The 20,477-nt window shown below is 45.6% G+C and overlaps 1 protein-coding gene across 2 annotated transcripts in view; it reads right to left on the bottom strand.

Annotated features, from left to right (window-relative positions):
- UBE3C (ubiquitin protein ligase E3C) overlaps positions 1–20,477 on the bottom strand; it is an 82,036-nt gene that overhangs the window by 16,519 nt on the left and 45,040 nt on the right. For both annotated transcript variants that reach the window (XM_081038134.1, XM_081038135.1), the window contains exons 15-18: positions 18,654–18,741; positions 18,306–18,403; positions 17,098–17,230; positions 13,332–13,579 (exon numbers count right to left, since the gene is read on the bottom strand). In XM_081038134.1, coding sequence (XP_080894260.1) covers positions 13,332–13,579; positions 17,098–17,230; positions 18,306–18,403; positions 18,654–18,741 — 567 coding nt within the window. The remainder of the gene's footprint in view (positions 1–13,331; positions 13,580–17,097; positions 17,231–18,305; positions 18,404–18,653; positions 18,742–20,477) is intronic.

Raw genomic sequence — 20,477 nt, 5'->3', positions numbered from 1 at the left:
AAAAAAGTCCTGGAAGTGCACACTGTTCCCCAATAAAGCCTGTTCCCCTTCCCCAATAAAATCTTTAAAACAAAACAAAACAACAACAACAACAAAACACACAAGAGGATGGCGGGAGCTGGTATTTGGTGAGCGTTTACCATGTGTCAAAAGTAAGGATTCAGTTCATGCATTCAGTATGTTGAAAACTCTAGAAGAGACCACCAAAGAATTCTGGGGCTGAGATTAGAGTTAACACCAGGGAGATGTGAAGGGGCCATGCCCTCCACGTAGGAGAGGTTGGCAAGCATTTTCGGCAAAGGGCTTTGCAGGTGCGTCTGTTTCCCAGGCTGCTGCACTAACTGAATGGCGCAAAGCAGCAAACGGGATCTTACTGCCTCCCCGGTCTGGAGGCTGGAGGTCCGGAATCAGGTGTCTCAGGGCCGAGCTCTCTCTGAAGGCTCAGGGGAAGGATCCCTCCTTGCCTCGTCCGGCCTCTGGCGTTGCTGGAGTCCGTGGTGGAGCTGGACTGGCAGCCACATCCCTCCCATCTGCCCCCACGTGGCTGCCTCCCCCTTGTGTCTCTGCTCTGTGTCTGAATCTCTGTCTCCTCTCTCATAAGGATGCCAGTCACTGGATTTGGGGACCTACTCTAACCCATCTGAACCTGATGACACATGCAAAGATTCATTTCCAAATAAGGTACGTTCACAGGCACGGGGTATTAGGACTCAAGCATATCTTTTGGGGGGTCACGATTCAGCCCATGACAGCAGGCCAGACAGCTTCGGTCACCCTCACTCTGCTTTGGCTGCACAAAGGGAGTGCAGTACATGGCGAGTGAGGGCAGCTGTGTGCTAAGTGACAATTCACGTAATTTCCAACTTAAGAAATATTACTGTTCTTTAAAGTTTGTTTTTGCAACCAGCAAATGGAAAAAGCATTCTTAGCATACCGTCCACACAAAAATAGGTGGCAGGCTGGGTCTGGCCCACAGGCTGAGGTGTGCCAACCCCCATCCTAAAATGGACGTGGGCCGGAGAACTGAGAGGCTTGTGGAGCTATTAGGAGTTGGGAAGTAGCAAGACTGATACCCACACCCAGATTTCCTGAGGCGCAGACCAATGCTGTCACTGCCTCCCTTTATGCCTAAGGGTGGCAATGTGCAATGCCCTTCGCATGTATTGAAAGTGTCATTTCCATATAGTAAGAGACAATGTGCAACTTACAAGTACAGGTTGAACTGTCACATTCGATTATACCTGTGTAACGACCTGTCAGATCAAGATAAAAACACTTACGCCCCTTCCACAAATCCAGAGTTCCCTCAGCCGCTTCAGGCAACACCCCCCTACTACCCCTGCTAACCTGTTTGGTTACCACCACCCTAAGGTTTACCAGTTCTAGCCCTTCATAGATGGGATTACACAGTATGTATTCTTTTGTATGTCTTCTCACAACATAATGTTTTTGAGATTCATCTACGTTACTTTTTGCTCTTTAATTCATCGCTGTGTAATAAATACACACGTATTTGCCTGGTAATGGACACATGGCTTGTTTTCAGTCGGAGCTACGATAAATACAGCTGCTATGACGTCACGCATGGGCCTTTGTATGGATCTCTGCTCTCATTTCTCGTTAGTGATACTTAAGATCTGCTGACAGCGGAAGTATTGGGTCACCCGGCTGTTTTCCAAAATGCAATGATTCTGCCACCAAGACCCACATGCAACTCACCAATGATTAGCACGGCAGTTGTTGTCATTTTAGAGTTCTGGTTGGTGCAGTGGGGTGGCACTGGGGTTTGGATTCACAGCTCTTTGATGTCCAGTGGTACTAGGTGGGTATCGCTGAGTAATACTGTACCGAACTCAGAGACACTCTAGCAGAGGACGGGGAGGAGCGTCTGGAAGCTCCCAGCACCCTCCTATGGCCTGAGGCTGTAAGCTGCATGAGAATCAGCAAGGCACTGCAGAGCCACCAGAGGCATTCTGATGTGATTCTTACAGGGCTGATTGGGACGTCAGCACCAACACTCCCTGGCAAATATGCTCCTGAAAACCACAGTTCTCACTTACCGTGTGGCTGCTCCGTGCTGGGCGCCAGGCTAAGCACTGGGCACTGGCTCCCTCACCTCCACCTGGCCCACGTGCAAAGCCACCAGTGGTAAGGTACCGTGTTTCCCTGAAATTAAGACCTAGCCGGACCATCAGCTCTAATGCATATTCTGGAGCAAAAATTAATGTAACACGTGGTATTATATTATATTATTATTACACTTGGTCTTATAGGAAAATAAGACCGGGTCTTACATTAATTTTTGCTCCAAAAAAACACATTAGAGCTGATTATCCAACTAGGTCTCATTTTCAGGGAAACACGGTACGTGATTCTTACCTGGGAGTCAGGGGCAACCTGGGTTTCCTCTACAGAGGTTGTTTTTGTTGAGAGCTGTATTTACCAGATTCCTCTGCCATGCTCCCCACCTGCCCAGGTGAGAGGAGAAATGGTGCCACACCCCCAAATCAGTAAACTGACAGCTGGAGGCAGTCTCAAACTCAGATGACCGTGAACATTTCTCTGTCTGGGGGCAACCTGTGACCCAGCCTGAGACAGAGAGGGCGAGGGCTGGACGAACCCCAGCTCTGAAACCACTGCCATGAGCTCTGCGGTACATTCAGACCTCTAGGCCACTGCTTTAAGACTCGGGCGCTATCACACTACACCTGGAAAACCCCAACAAAAATAAACTTTCGCCTAAGGGCCATCCCCAGCACGAAGCTGTAACTGCTACAGGAGTCGCTCTTCCAGGGGCCGCTGACCCGACCACATCCATCCACACTACATGTGAAACGAGGGTTCAACGAGACAGCTACGTGTGAACTAACACACATACGAGCTGGAACTCAGCTCCTCCCACCTTCCAGCAAAGAAGACAAGTTTAGCCAACACCACTGTTCACCTTGGTTGGAACGAACCCTTTCCTTAGTCATAGCTTCTAGCACAGCTATAGTATTTAACCAACTGTTTTACATATGGCCGTCCATAAAATCACGATCCTTAAACAAACACCAAATTCACACACTCAGGAATGCTTTTCCTTTCCTCCCAAAAACCAGAGAACACTGAGATACCCCTTCAGAACTACATTTCAAAGTTTCACCCACTACTACAACTGGAGGAAACCAGAAAGGCAACTGTGGCGGAAGAGCTCCGGCGACAGGCGTCCACTGTGTTCTCCACAGTTCCCCGAGAATGCAGGGAACTGAGGCTTTATGTCCCCGGGCTTTTATTTCTCATCTGAAGACTAATGCTTTCCCCATTAATTCTGAAAAGATGGCAAAAAGGACTTCTTAACGAGAGATTGAATAATAAACTGCGACCAGCACTTAAGTCACCTACCGGTGACGTAAAGAAAGAGCTGTTTGGGAAGGCTGGTTTGCATGGGGCTAGGAATGGCCAACACTGCTAACCGGAGCACTTACCGGCCACATTTCTCCTGAATGAATGATGGCTTCAGAGCCAAGGAGAACGTTCTGCAAAGACGGCAACATTGACTCCAGGTGCTGAGGAAAAGCCTCATTTGTTCAGTGGACTTTAAAGTAAACTGGAGTGTAAATCACTTGATGTTCAATACGTAAGGTCATTGTTTGCCATTTCTGCATTAGTAACAATAAAGCAGAGAAATGCGTTAAATAGATCAGTGCTACCTGAGTTTTAAACAGAAACCCCACTGTGACTCATAAAATGCAAATGCATAGGTGTAATTTTTTACATGAGGCAGCTGTAAACCCTCAGAGCATTTAATATACAAGCACTAATAAATGATGGCACTAAAAACTATGGCTGCATCAGCTAAATGGATTATAAATTAAATCTCCATAATGTATGCAACCGAGATACAAATGTAAGCATAAATCAAGGTATTCTCTAAACACAGGTTAATTATACTACTTCAAAAACTGCCTATTTTTTATGCAAAATAATCCACTTAGCGTTTTTCACATTGGCTTAATTCGCAGCCAGCTGTACAACTCTTGTTCCTAGAAGCGTCTCAATAACTTGTCACGAAAAGTAGCCATAGGTATATGGCAAAAACCTGTAACGGATTTTTCAACTGTCTGTCTTTTATGAGTGTTTATAGCTAGAAATTGTGCCAACATGATGTGAAATAAAAACGATTAATTATAGTAGAAGCCTTTTAATGGAAGTGAGCACAGTGGCCGTGCAATTACTGCGAGCCGTGGCGCTCTCAGGAGCTCGAATGCCGACCACACCACAGGCCATTTCTGTTCGCTGCCCAGTCACTTCAGTAATTTACTACATTAAGAATCAATAAAAAAATAATGCTTTCCAAATGCATCTTTATCAATCTTCAGGAGGCTCTAAAGTGAACAGTTATAACTTAATCTAAAAACTATATCAGCTGTCCTTTTCCAAAGCCGTCCTATTGAGAAGCAGATGGTAACTAATTATTTTGGCCCATGTTAGCTAGTACTGCAGTTTAAGGCAGCATGCTGACAATGATACGTTATTTAACTTCATACCTTATTTCCCCGGAAATAAGACCTAACCGGACCATCAACTCTAAAGCGTCTTTTGGAACAAAAATTAATATGAGACCCGGTCTTATTTTAATATAACATAAGACCAGGTATGATATGATATAATACTGGTATAATACTGGGTCTTATATTAATTTTTGCGCCAAAAGATGCATTAGAGCTGATGGTTCGGCTGGATCTTATTTTCGGGGAAATGCAGCAGTCGTGCTTCAGAGTTAATACCCAAGAGCTGACAATGTGGTCTGACCAGTACTACCACAGATTTCCATGGCTGGAAGCTCCCGAGGGCAGGGAACACACCTCATCTTTTAGTGCACGTGCTGCTGAAGCGAGCATGCCTCATCTTTACCGCATGAGTCCACACAGCATATGGTGCCCGAGTATCTAACAAACACTTAGAAAGGCCGGCTGTGTGCTGGGAAAGCACACCACCCACTGGAATTCTGCATCCATGAATTTGTTTGCAAAGAAAACACTTCTTCTCTTTTGGGACATTTCAGGTCATACAAAAGTACAAAAACGTCAAGACCCACTGTCAATCCTGGGCCGTCACAACCCTACACCGACACCCTCCCACACTAGTCACTCCTCTACCCCCATCTGCACAGTCCCATGTCTTCCACGTGAGGACCTGCATTTCGCATGCGCCCACACCACGCAGAACCCCCAGAGGCTCCAGTGCATGGGCCAGGTCCTCCACCCTCCTCCCCAACACAACCAAACGCTGAGCTCACTCGGGCGCCCTGCAGTGTTTCTTTAAACACGATGGAGCTGAAATGGACGTTGTTCATTCATGAATCAGCACGTGTCCACTGGAGGGGCAGAGCAGGGTGCACTGGGTGCTAAGTCAGGAAAAGGCAACACGGACAGGCTGAGAATGCATCCCCTCCCCGCTGAGACCCCCAGTGTGCATGTCCCAGACCCCCCCATGCACGCTGCCTCCGCTGAACCACGAGTGTGGCCACCCCCAGCTCTGCATGGCAATTCTCGGGAGGGGCGCCGTTCACTTGTCCACTGCAGGGGACCATGTGCCCTCATGGTGTGACAGTTTTCTTTTTCAATAGTTCTTTCACGAAAATCTGTAGGGGGTGCTGGGGTGGTGGAGACGAAAGCCCACTTCTCCTATCCCCTTTTCCTTGCTGGCTATCCAGAAATCAGCCCATAGCACGTGCACACCACCGGCCAGCTGCGAGCTGATCCTTCTCTCCTGTCTCCTGTGAGCTCCATGGCTCCCAGTTCAGGCTCCACAAAGGAGAAGAAACTGGTCTGCTCCTCCCACTCTGCCCACCAACAATGCCGTGAAGAACTTACATCTTCATGACCAAAAGCGTTCACCAGTGACAGTCACTGATGTCCAACGACATGGCAGTTGTGCCTGCTCGTGAACTTATGTCAATGGCGGCCTGCAGAATGCACCGTTTCTGGCCTCTCCCACTCAACGTCAGGCCTGTGCCACCCCCCACACTGCCGGGAAAGCTGCAGTCTGTTCACTCAAGAACTCACACGACTGCCCGCCAATGTACTGGTGAGGGCGCGTGGGGTGGTACGTATGGCGTTACATGCTTCCCCAGGTGCCTATTTCTGTGGGGCTACACCGAGCACAAGACACAGGACATCGTCAGATACTTGTGGAAGCTACTGCTCCCATTCTTCTCAGCCCATGCGCTGAGGCTTTGGCCCCAAGGCCCCTGAAAGCTGCTTGCCCCCTCCTGCTAAATGACCGTCACCTCTCCATCCTTATCTGTCTAACATGCCTCATCACTCTCTGCCCTCAAACAGCCCACATTTGGCTTCACTACATCACACTGGCCTGGTTTCCTCTCCCTTCGCAGCTGCTTCTCCTCAACTTCCCCGGCTGACATCCTCCTCCGAGCTCCGGGCGCAGAAACGGCTGGGACTCAGTGCTCAGTCCGTCCTTCTCCCTCGCTACCTGGGTGACAGCAGCCAGTGTCACCTCAAGTACGATGTGAAGGGGACGCTTCAGCCCAGACCTGGCCCCTCACTCAAGTGCCACCTCATTCTCTATGTGAACGTCTGACAGACAGCTCGGACTGAAGGAGAAGCAAACATTTCAGCAGCACCCCCAAATCTGCCCTCCTAGTTCTCACCACAAAACCCATGCAGTCCTCTCACACCCCAATATCCACTCGTCTGCAAATCCTCTTGGCCCCGACTACTCCTCTCCAGCACTACCCTGCAGGAAGGAGACTCCTCAGGCTCACTCAACCCGAATGCCTGGGACCCCTCCACCAGTCTCCTGCTCAAGTCCCTGCTGCCACCTAAGGGGTTCACACCGCCAGAGGCACCCAGGAGACCTGTTAGACATCAGGCACACCCCGCACGCTGCTGCTGCCAGGGCCCCTGTGGCTGGAGCCGGGACCCCCCAGCCTGGTCTGTGTCACTCAGGAGCCTGAGCTCGGCCTCAGGACTGACCCGTTCAGTTAGTTATCTGGGAGGGCTTAAAAACCATGAGAAGGGACATCTCACGAGTAAACAAGATCTGCTTTATCCAGGAGCAGAACAAATCTTGATGGCTGTCGAAGTGGTTAAAACTGTAATGATATTTTTAGGAGCTGGAATGAACTGCAGTCTGGACTGCTGCTGTCCCTTTCACTGTCCAATCTAAACCATTCTTAGTTCATGTTTAACTTTGAAGAAATAAAATGAACTACATAGAAAACCATGACCTTCAGTAACAAGAATAATCTCCAGATCTGTGAATGCTTTGTTTTTCATGAAAAACAATAAAATCGTTGATTACGCTACATTTTGTAGAATGCTACAAAAGCAGGTACAATTCTCCGGAGGGTAAGATTCAAATAAAGTGATCATTTATAAATAATGATCTTTCATTTTTCTGCTTCCAAAAAAGCTGTCAGTGAATCAGAGCAAACTGATAAGGAATAGTCCATAACTGGGAGATTCAGACAAAGCATGCATGTGAAATTTGCTGACATCAAAGTAAAAAAGTCTTAACGTTGATTGGAAGGTTTGTGTTCAGCATAGAATAATCAACTATTTGCTGAATATTATGTTTAAAAAATCTAGGGAAAAGACATATTAACTTTAGAGATCACAGCACTTAGTCTGATGACAATCAGATGAAGACACTCAATTTCACTGACCTTGGATGAGTCTGAGAGTTCAAAACAAGCAACAATAACAAAAGGAGCTTTGCCATTCAACAGCCAAGGTAACTTTAATTACTAGTATTCACCACCTCCACCTACAGTTTCAAAGCCTCAGCAAATTCAGTGAACATTTTATAAAAGGACTCTAATGATATAGGAGAATAAATTTTCCCACTCTCAAAACTCTCAGGACAAACTGTTAACTGCCAACATTGCACTGTATGATATATTAAGGGCACACTGAATTCTACTAAAATACAAAATTATAAACTATGCTGACACTTCACAATCTGCTAATTAAAAGTTTGAAATATATGACCAAGATATTATCAAATAATCTGATTTATAGGCATTCTGTTCCAATTAAATCAATATTGTAAAGCAAGAAAAAAAAGAGCCATTTTCAAACAGAATTCAAATATGATAAAAGATTTCCTTCAATAAATATTCTGAACTTAATTGGCTTAAATGGACGTAGGTGCTTCTATTTGAAAAAAAAAAATCAAGATGACATTACCACACTGAGCTGTTTATTTATTCCCCGTCTGAAGCCTGATTTACAGGCGATAAAATGCAATCACGACCCACACCAGAAGCAGGAATCATCTGCTAATGGAACTTTTAATTGAGAAGTGACCAGTGACACGGAGTAATTCTTCCTACGTAGGACTGCTCTTGAGGACCTCTTTGCACTTCATCACAGTAAACAATCACTAACATATGCATTAAAGAAAATTTAAATACATTATGACCCAATAAATATCATAATCAATCAATATACAATTTCTTCTCGTAGAGATTTAATGTTCAGATACCACACTATTAGTACTACACTATTACACTTACTTAGACCCGGACAATTTTTAACATGTTGGTACAAAGTTTAACCATTTGTAATCAAATGATAATTAGCTGTTTTAGAAACTAATGCTCCCTTAGGAATCTCCATGCGGGACATTATAAAAGTCTTCAACGTGTGGACCTAAGCTAACTACCACCCTCCCAGAACTCTAGCTTGAAAATACTGGTTTCGTCCAGACGTCACTATTTTAAAGGGCTTTACTGAGATACAATTTACATGAACTTCATTGTTGATATAAAGGCTTAGACCCCAAATTCTCATCCCTGGAACCTGGTTTACAGAGACGCATATTCCCACATAGATCAGTAAGAACAAGCCATTGTCCCTCGGAGTCTGCAGAATGTTCCAAGAATTCAGCCTCAGAACGGCTGCGGTTCCGAACAGGAAGCCAGCTGACTGGAGGGAGCAATGACTGGTCCTCACTCACCACTTACACAAATGTTAGCCAACCCGGAAACGTACGTGAACCTGCGCTATCTGACCACCTTGTCTCCCTAGCGATCAAGCTTGGACAATGTACACATCCAGGAAGGAAAAACGATGTAAAATTTTAATAAGACTTTAGTTCATGCAAATATAATTACTCTATTTGTTGCCTGTTACTGCACTGTGTGAGAACCACCAAATTTAGGGAGAATTTCAGGTTAGTCTAGCAAAATACGAGCTCACTTTCATTAATATTTTTAAGTGTATTACTATTGGTTTAGTAAGTTCTTGGGCTCATCTTAACGGAAAGAACTATGGCACATCAAATGTCAAAGATTTTCATGTAATGAGTAGTGAAACTTACATCCTCAGAGGGAGATGAAGCTGAGCTGAGACACAAGGGACCAATGACAGAGAGATATTACCTCACTATTTTTATTTCAAAAAAGCTGTTACTTAAAAAAAAAGTCACAAAGAACACAATCTGCTTTGCAGATACTGAGTTTGAATTAAGCTGCTTCTCAGATGGGCAACTCCAGAGGCTATGCTCCAAGACAGGCAATGGCAGGTCTGCTTAGTGTGGGCCACAGAGAACTACAAATGCAACAGATGAAGGAGTTTATTATAAAGTTGAAAATGACTAGTTCTGAGTAATTCTTACGGAAAGTGAACCAACATTACTCTCGTAACTATGTAGGAAAAACGATCAGGCTTACTCATCAGAACCCCGAACACTCAGCCTGTGCACACAGCCCACATTCCATTTCGCACTTGGGCCCACGGTCACTGCAGGGGGCACATCAGGTCCCTCCCAGCTCCCCATCCCCAGTTCACAGCAGCCTTTCACACTCCACCTTCCCTCCGAAGATCCCATCTTCTTTGATCTTTCTCCCCACCTGGCCTGTGCTCAAGTCGCTCTGGCCCCAAAGCCCTGAGGGCTGAACCTCCTCCCCCATGGTAACAGCCCACCTTCTGACCGTCCTCACTTAGCCGCTTGCACACACAGGCTCGGTGCCACCCCACCCCACCCCACCCCACCCCCACGCGTGCTCTGGAGCCACCAGAGGCTGCTGACAGCTCCATGACAAACGTGATTCCTTGCCCCAGCCCGTCACCTGGAGAGTACTTCCACCATCACCGGAAGCTCTCCGAAGCCACGCGGCTCGTCCCTTCTTTGCTGTGTCTTCATAACCCATCCCTCGAATCTGGTTCTTTATCATGGAACTTCCACCTGCACAAAGCTCCCCCCTCTTTGGAAACAGACCAACCCACCTACCCATTCTTCTCTGGAACTTGTTCTTTCTCTAGGGATCCCCTCCCCTTCCCTTCGCAGCCCAGCTTTCTGCAAAGGCCTCCTTTCCATGTTTATCCTGCCATGTCTCTCCCTCACCCCACAGGACACTCCTTTTACCACACCCCTTCACTAAAACCAGCGCAGGCACCCCCCCGGGCCCAGCGACTGATGAACGGGTACATAAATGTGGTCACCAGACGGGGTCTATTACACGGCCATGGAAAGGAATGAACTGCTGACGTTAAAACTCGGGTGCTCCTTGGGAACTGTGCTGAGTGACAGAAGCCAGTCACAAAGGCCACCTGCTGACGGAAATGCCCAGAACAGGATGCTCTGCGCAGACACAGAGTAGATGAGCAGTGGCCTAGGGCCTGGGGGAGGGAACAAGGAATAGCTGTGAACGGCTCTTGGAATGCGGTGACGGCCACACAACTCTGAATACACGCGACTACCTGAGGTGGGTGAACTGCACGGTACGGGAATTACGTCTCAATAAAGCTGTTAGAAGACAAAAACCAAGGGAAGGAAAACTAGCCGATAAATGCAACAGTCACGTCTTAGTCCTTAGCTTCCTTGTCCTCTCAGCACAACACCACGTAACCCAGGCCACCATTCTTCAGGACTAGATTCCTGTCCTAGCCTCTGAAATCCACTCCCCTCAAGGAAACCAGCCTGTCTCCATACGAATGCAGTAAGTCTGTCACCTCAGCCATCTGCCAAACACAAAGGTTTTCCAGGGCCCACAAGGTGAAGACCAGACTTTTCATCCTGGACTAGAGGCCCTTACGCTCCGGCTGGGGCTGAGCTGGATGCAGGGTTGGCAAGCTCGTCCTCGACAGGCCCCAACCGCACCCGGGAGGCATCGTCCGACTGCTTGGAGGGAAAGCCACCACACACCGGCCACCCGTGAGCAGGCCGCACTGCATTCTGGTAAAACCTTTTAAAAACAAGAACACTGGTGGGCAGCCCCGGCCAGAGGCTGTGGTTTGCGGCTCCGCGTTCCAGTGTCTGTCACCTGCAATGACACCTCTGACTTGCAGATGCCACACTGATTACAATCCAACTGTCTCTAAAACACGTTGGACAGTAAATACTAAATCCCAGGCTTTCCTATTCCATTGTTTTAAACGGGGGAAATAAAAATATATTCCTAGGCTGTCCAAAAACCCTAACAAATTGCCCCAAAATACCACGAAGAACGTTTACCTCTCTACGTAACAATACACCAAGGATTCTTGGGTAACATAAACAGTGAATTTATTTAATAACATCTTATTAGTGGGCATGCTGTGCGCACTACACAGTATTTTCCAGATTCTGATGGAAGTTACAGCTCTCCTCTACACTGCAGAAACATCCCTGTTAGTGAAAACAAACGAGGAAGAGGCCTTCTGAACTGGCCCCGGGTGCCTGGCAGAAGCCGCCACCAGGAGCCTGGAAGGGCATCGGTGACAAGGGGACAAGGCGAGCCAGCAGGAAACACTGAGTTTTGACCTCAGCGCGTTCTCCTTCCACCTCGACTTGCAAGATATTACAAAGGGCTTCTGACTCAGACAGCAAACTTGGGGTAAACATTCTCGCTGTCATTCCAGTGAGTACTCGGTGGTGAGAGTGTGAATACGGGGGAGTCCTCGCACACTCCCCCAAACACAGCACACTCTCTCTGTCATACTGTCCCGACTAGTGGAATGAATTCATTCATTCAAAGAAAAACAAGGAATCATTAATTTCCGATTTCCCACGGGAATGACCTAGATGACTTTCTGCCTCACTTAGAACAGCTTAGGCATAACTTTCAATTACTGACTTTATTGGGGTATTTGCCAACCACATCCTGCTAGGATTAGCAATTATCAACACCAAATTTATTTAAAATGCAAAGAAGCAAACACAATAAAATAAACTAACCCAGAAGTAGAACCTTGTGTATAAATGTCCCCCATTACTAAACTGTTAGTAATCAATTAAAAAAGAAAAGCACTGCTTCTTTGGACTGGACTTGACCTGTGGGGAAGCAGTCGGCCACTTCTGACTGACCTGAGGGCGCACCTACTCTCCCCACAATGACACACCCACAGGCTGTGCTGTGCTCTGAGTTTGTGTCCCCAACATTCACGGGCTGAATCCTAACCCCCACAATGGAGTCAGGAGGCGGAGCCTCTGGGAGGGCATGAGGTCATGAGGGTGCAGCCCCCCGATGGGGCAAGAACCCACAGAAGAGACCCCACAGGCCTCCTGACCCCTTCCACCTGGGTGGACACGGTGAGAAGGTGCCAGTTATGCACCAGAAAGTGGGTCCTCACTAGAACCGACCTGGGGGGCGTCTTGACCGTGGACTTCCAGCCTCCAGAACTGTGAGAAATCAGTGTTTGTTGCTTATAAGCGCCAGGTCTGCGCTGTGTGTTACAACAGCCTGAAAGGGTAAAGACAGGCTCACAATGACCCCCTCCAATGACGGACAGGCTGGCGTCACTGAGTGTTCTTGTCTTGTTCTGACTTTACGGGCAGGAGGGTTTTGTAAGTTTCAACATGAAGTAGGAAGTTTCCACTCGGTAATGTCATTCTCTTTTCACTTACAATAAAGGTTGGCAGGTAGAGCTCTTTGGTTGCTAGAGCATTACCATAATACCATCTTTAAATGGGCAATTTTCACAGAATTTGCATACAAATGTAACAAAAACCATACTGAACAACTCTGGTCTTCCACCTCATAGCACTTTAAAATTGTACAGAACTTTCAAAGAATCATCTGAACACTCACCTCAACGGGAGCAAATTGTTTACAGTACATACACTGATGCCAGGAGACAACTACTGTAAGACTTCCCTAAACATAATTGATGGCATGTTTCCTGTTTTCTAGACCACACCAATGATTTCTACGCATGTAACTACCATGTATGTAAAGTATAACAAGGAAAGGTAGTTCTGAAGTGAAAAATACGAGTCAGGGTTCATCAACTACTTAAGCAATTTTGACGCTCGCTTGTCAATGCCAGTCGGCACCACACAGGGACGCCAGTGCCCACACCCCGAGGCCTGAGACCCGTGTCGTGGGCGGTCTACATCACCTTTCCCAGCATCCTGCCCAGGAAGTAGTAATGTCTGGCGAAGGAGTCCCCCACAAGCATGTGAGCGGCTGGGTTGGGGTACAGCAGGCCTTCGTTGGTCGTCTTGAAGAAGCCCTGGTTGGGGTTGAACCCCGACTTCAGCAGCTCATTGAGAAACTCTCGGAAGATGCCACCGCCGTCGATGCCAGCTTCGTCCAGGCCGTGCGCATTGAGCAGGTGGACGCGGATCCGCTTCTTTACGTCAGGCTCTGTTGGCGGGGTGCGGCAGGGGAAGGGTTAAAAGAAAGCAATACAGTCAGCTGGTATTGCAGAAAGTTCAGGGGAGGGGCGAGAATGTGAGAGCTACTGCAATGCAGGGCTCCAACACAATCAGGGAGACTAAACGAGCCTGGGAGACAGACCAACAGCATCTCCAGAGCCTCCGCGGGAGAGGAGAGGAGTCCTGTGCGTTGCTGTGTGAAGAACGGATTTAAACGTATGTCTAATTGGCTGCAAGGCAGAGGATCTTTTCTACTAAAACACATTCTCTTTGACTTTTGAAATTTAACTATACTTATTTACACAAAGAACATGCTTTCCTCTGATGATTCAATTCCACTTATGTGCAGCTACTATTTTGATTGATACCATTACAAAATAGGTTCAATCTCAAGTTCTAGATATGTCAAATGAAATCTAAGCAGATAATTATAGATGTAACACAGAAATGTAGCTGGGGATTTCTCACCTTTACACGTATCCTCTTACTACCCAGTTTTAAGGATGAACTAACTCTAGGCACTGATTTGTCACTTGTAATATTTCTCAAGATGACTGTCAGCAGTTAGCAGCAGGTTTTGTAAAAATCGTGTAAATGAGAAATGCTCAACCATGGTCCATCTTTTAGCCCTCTCGTTCAAACCGTGGGACTCATATTCTACGTGGGGGTCACTGTCTCCCAGGAACTCATCCCCTTCCCTCACGGCTAGACCAAGAGTCTGGCTCTTGGAACCTCAATGCCATGAAGAGCAGAACTTGACAGCACAGAGCGTCTCAGACCCCCAGCTGGCCTTTTAGGCGTGTGCCTCTGCTATGGTCCAAGCACGCATTTAAAACACCTACTTACACAGTAGGTTCCTGCAGAAAGACCTAAGTGAAATATCACTTCGATTCTACCCTAGTGTCATTTCTTCTTCTGGAAAACACTGTAATAAATCCTGCCCATGAAACGAAAGAAAACATAACCGAGCAGCACACAAAGCACACATGACTGAGGCCCTGAGGGAAAGGCTACAGCCAAATTCAACACCAGTGCCAGTGAATGAACCCATGACTGTGAATGACACCTGGGGCCCACGGTGGCGGACGACCGTAATCCTTACAACGGCCCAAGAAGGAGTATGATCATCGCTGCACATGGAGAAATCAAGGACCAACCGACGCTGCTACCCAGGGAAAATGCTGCAATGACCATGTGGGGGTCACGGTGCCAGGCCTCGTGTTACTGTTTGCTTAGCTCCTGACTGCAAAGAGAAGTCACTCAACTTCTCTGAGTCCCAGCCGTCACCCACTTGTGATGGACACCCACACTGCAGGAAATTGTCCTCAGAGGGTGTGAGGTACTGAGTGTCCACAAAAGGTGGACTGGCTTTAATGACTAGATGATATATGGAATCATCATATTAATTGATTATATGTAAACGATCGGTCAACAGAGCACTTCAGACCGATTTCCCATAAGTAAATTAAACATTCTGAGATGTGTAATTTCATTAATTTGCCTAACAAAATATCAAACAACTTTAACACACGGTTTAAAAATTCTTATTAATAAGGCCTGAATTAGAGAACATCTGTAAAGATTTCAAGCATTAGAACAAAATATTATGAGTTTTTTTCCCCCAAATCCTTTAAACTCAGCGCAATTATCAGCCTGCACTTAGGAATTTGGAGTATGATCAACTTTTGAATACTTTATAAGCTTAGGGACACACCAGGCAATTCGGGCTTGTTACCGCTGCGCGTGCTGTCTGCATGAAATCGTTCTCCGTCACTGAGAAGCACAGGCCTGACGCCAGCCTTAGCGCTCACGCACTCCCGCGCCTGGAGAAGTCGCAGTCCACCAGGTGCAGAGTCTGGGACACGCACGCCCTCCATCAGCTGTGACAGCACCGGTAGGGCTTGTCCCCTCTCCTGAGTCCTGGCTCCACTCCCCCCTCCACCATGAAGTACATGTCAGCTCTTCTCTGAACACTGTGCCCACCGTCTGCGAATCGATCCTTTCGTTAGAGCTACTGTGCTCTCCCCAAGACCAATCACGATTCAACAGACATCCCTGAGCAGCAGCTGTGTGAGCTGATGAAGGTAAGGATGGCTCTGACCTGGACCGGGAGGCTGCTGGTCACGTGGGACCCGTGTGAGAACTGCTAACACAACAACACAACACCGTTGTTACTCCAGCGGATTTACGGGGCGCTGTGGCTCCCAAAAGAGGGAGAACTACTGCTTTTTCCAAAAGTATGTTCAACTAGGAGTCAGAATGCCTGATTTCTGCCTCATTCATGCACAACATGTTGGAAACACAGTGTCCTGGGCAAAAGTGACCTGGTACTCTGCAGAGTGCAGTACCCGTGGGCAGATGTGACTTCAAACTGTCTCAGTTCATGGTATCTGGCTTCAGAGGGCTTGGGCACAGATTAAATGACAACACTGAATGATGTGAAAAACAAGAACGTGTACACGGAACCTGAGCACAGCGAGGAAACCCGTGATGGCAGCCTCCCTCCATTGTGCCCACAGTATGAAAAAGTTAGCTCTTTAAGCGAAGGGAAAAAAAAAACGTATTTGAAACAAGAGGTTTTGCTTCCCTAGAAGAAAATTAAATTGCTCCAATAGAAAAAAAAGCAACTATTATTCCACTCCTGACAACCTCCCACCGTCTCCCACACCTGTGACCCTGATCCTGCCAAGCTTCCGCTTTTCATCTCCTGCATTGATTTAACATCGATTTATTGCAACATCACAAATTCCACGTTCCGAAGTTAAAATTATTAATATATAAATGAGTAATAATAAAACTTTAACACAAAGTGTCAAATATTAACGTAAGACAAAATGTGTCACTGACCTCTAAATGCTGTCCAAATTACTGCTACAATAGAATTCCTTTTTATCTAATAGCACTGTCATCAAAGCACACTATCTTTCTATAAAGAAATTTAGATTGCAATGGCAATTAGTTTAGTGTATTTAATTTGGCTTACAATTTATAATATTTACATAAACAGTCATATCCAAAATACACAATGTAAATGGCTGTCCATCCACATTTTTAGAATTATAGGTTGTCAACTCAATTTTAGAGACAGACATTTAGGGGAACAGATGGGTTTTCTTGCTTTAAAAAAACCCCAGCGGGCCGGCCCGGTGGCGCAGGCAGTTAGAGCTCCATGCTCCTAACTCCGAAGGCTGCCGGTTCGATTCCCACATGGGCCAGTGGGCTCTCAACAACCAAAAAAAAAAAAAAACAAAAAAAACAAAAACAAAAACAAAACAAAACAAAAAAAAACCCAGCATTTGAAAGGCTTGTGTTGCAATAATTATTTGTCAATCTTAGGAATATTATTTGATAATATACACCTCCTAAATTTGATCTACTGTATTTCAGTTTGAAAAGTCATTACTGAACAAGATGACCAACACTAATTTGTTAATGATTACCTTTTCCTAAAATAATTCCCCAGCGTCTCCCAGCCATATGCATACACACAGAGAGAATTATACATACCATTTTCTGGGGAAAGTTTGTCATAAGCATCTTCATAAATATAATTTCTTCTTATTGTGACATTAATTCCATCCAGAAATGGACCATCTCCTTGAACTTCTTGCTTATCGGCATAAATCAACCTTTGAAAGATCTAACAGGGGAAGTTGTAAGGTTATTTGAGACAACAGACTTTTTGTTATAACCATAAGCAACCAAAAGAAAAACTAATCAGAACTAAACCTTAACTTTTGTATCTCCATAAATTCTGAAACTGTTTTAAAGGCCAAGGTGCATTTGTAACATTGCTCCTTTTCCCATTTTACAAATTTTTAAAATTCCATACTATAGTATATTTTTAGTATTTTTTCTGCAAACCCTTTATAAAAACCCAGGTGGTGCAAAGAAGAAAAATAGCTTTGTAAAGTGTCTGAATATTAGTAGGGGTATCTCCATAATGATAAAATTCAAGTAATATTTTTTGACACTAAAAATCCAGCAGAGGGAGCTCAGGAATTATGCAAGATCATATATGCATGTGTATTCGTTTTAATGAAGAAACATTAAGAGCTTTAAAAGGAACTCATTCTTGTGTTCATCCTGTAAAAAGAACGGGCAAGCCTAAAACATCCCCCCTTGAAGCCATGACCTAAGAATAGAGCCTAGTAAAATTTGCTAAGTTGGTGAATACAAAGAAAACATTTTAAATTACATTTGGAAACAGATGAATGTAAATGAAGACTTTTGTACATTAGTCAAAAATCACCAGGCAAGAAATTAAGATACCTGTCCATCTTTTTGTGTTTTATAAATAAGTTTAGTGTTTTTAACATAAACATTATTATTTAACATAATAAAAAAGTAGTTTTATAAATAACTTTAACAATGTACATAACATATCTTTTCAAAGAACCTGGATTTTCAAAAATAATGTATAATTTACTAGACAAAAAGGACCTTATACTCCCATTATAAGAAAACAATAGTATAACAAGCCTTTTAACTAGTTACAACTAAGGAAAAAATATTTCAAGTTTGCACAGATATTTGGTTGCATTACACTTTTATAAATCATTGTCAACTATTACAATCTAATGAGAAAATGTAAGTTACATAATTAGCTGGGCACTAAGCAACTTTTGAGATTTTTCATTGGTGTCAGTTCTTAACAGTGCAATGGTATTAATAAGACTCTCTCAGCCAATCGATAAAGAGACTAAATTGCCTACCTTTACGCGTTCCTCAAACGGAACCACAAAGGGCAGTTCTGTCAGGATGGCGAGCTGTCTTTCCTCAGATACAGACAGTGGCGGGGACTCCAGACCCACTATGACACATTGAAAACCTCAGTTACTTTCCTTTCCAGACTCACAAGGCTATCCACTCTATGGCCCGATGTCAGACATTCCAGAGAAGGCAAAGCTATAGAAACAAAGGCCAGCCATGGCTGCGGGGCTGGGGCGGGTGAGGCTGGCTGCAGAGCACATGGTTTCAGGCTCACAGAACAGTACGGAAGGAGATGTGTTGCACAGTATGGAAATCACACTCGAGAGGGAAGCGCAAGGCCCGAGACTCACCATCCAGGGTAGACTGCAGGGGACCTATGCGCCCCATCCGCCGGAAGCGCCACACGTGTCTGGAGGCAGGCACGTAGAGCTGGGTGACCTGTGGGACCACAGCCTTTGCTTAGTGCTGCCTGTGTGCTAGCACTTTCTCGTGGAACACACACGGGAACTCATCGGTACTTTACATGTGTCTAGAGTTCGCTACGTTCCTCTCTTAGACCTCATGTCCTTTTAAGTGGCCTTTCATGTCCTCTGTCCTATGCTGGCCGTCCTTTCACACTTTTACAGTGTATTGTCTGGACATAGTAAATAATCATGATACGATCGCTTTACAAAGAAACACATATCACGCTTAAAAATTAACAATTTCTTACTATTACCAAATAATCACTTCCTCATAATTTTCTAAAAATTATTTTGTTTGAATTACGTAGTATCCAAATAAGGTTGGTGTAGTACGTACACTGTACCTTAAATTCTTTTAATCTGTCAATTCCCCTCAACCCTTATTTTTGCCCTTGTAGTTTCTGGTGAAGCAGCAGAATCATGTGGCCTGCAGTACCTCCTACCATCTGGAGTGAACTACCGGGAGTTGCACCTCTTGGGGTTATCGAACACGCACTTCTAGCCCCTCCACTTCCTATCGATTTGTAGTTATGTCTGGACGATTTGTCACATTCAGGTTAGAGATTTGGGCAGAACACTTCCGGGTGGTACATGTTCTTTCCTTAAGAGGCACGTGTGTTTGGATGCTGCAGGTCTGTGGACTACATGTTATAATCAGTGATTAGGTCAAGAATTTGCGCCATAACATGAATCAATTACACACTAGACGCACTGTTTGGTTCAGGCAACACTTTTTCTGTAGCAAAACTTTCTGGAGTAGGGAGGCAGCAGTGACCCTGCTCCTGGGGCTTCAAGCACGGTCTCAGCAGACCCAGAGTAAAATAAACTCTGACTGGCACCGCGCAGGCTGTTTACTTCATCAGAGCCTGCAGAGTATAGTGAGATTCTAGTTCGGAAATTCCTTCTGCGTGTGTGATTAGCTGGAATACGTCTACATCGAGAAGGCTCTCTCGTCATCAGCTACCTGGTTAGCTCGAGGAATAAAGGAAAGGCAGGCTAAATGCGTGACTCCTTTTTTCCAAACCTGTGTTCAAAATGATGACATCGTTGCTTTGCATCCTACAAAAAGGCCGATGAGGTTCTTTTTCCTGGAGTCTCATGAACCCACAGACCAAACATGTCTGAGGTTTGGCCCACTGTGCCCGTTTGCCTGCTGCTCACTATCCACCTCTGCCAGACCCCTGGCCGGCTCCCGAAGTTTCCTGGGCTCCCCTGCTCTCCAGTGACAAGCACTCCCCACCCGTCTTGTTCAGATCCAGGACTGACCATCGTGCCCATGACGCTTCTTTTCAGGGAACGCTGCCGAGCAGGGCCCTGGTGGGGCTCAGTGGTCTCGGATCTGTCACGGAGGCTCAGCCTGCTCAGTGCACAGGCTAGCAGCCACGTGCTTACTGTAAACATAAGCAGCTCGTATGGACACAGCAGTGCTTCTGAAACGTTCTACAACACTCCTGCTTTCTTTAAGGTTTCTGCAATCTTGTTTCTTCCATACCCTCCCCTCTACCCCACTCCCAAGATTTCGAAATGAATCTAATCATGCCTTTTTCTGACAAACAAATGAATCTAATCATGCCTTTTTCTGACAAACAAAAATGAAACACCTCAAGTCCTTTGTTATTATTATTTAAAATTTTAAAGATATATTATACTATTGAATCTACTTTAGATCTAAATCTTAGTCATACAATATTCAACTTTGTTCCTTTAGAA

Source organism: Rhinolophus hipposideros (assembly GCF_964194185.1).
Source record: "Rhinolophus hipposideros genome assembly, chromosome: 25".
Classification (NCBI taxonomy): domain Eukaryota; kingdom Metazoa; phylum Chordata; class Mammalia; order Chiroptera; family Rhinolophidae; genus Rhinolophus; species Rhinolophus hipposideros.
Note: the sequence above shows the minus strand (reverse complement) of the source record. Positions and strands in the feature narration are given on the sequence as shown.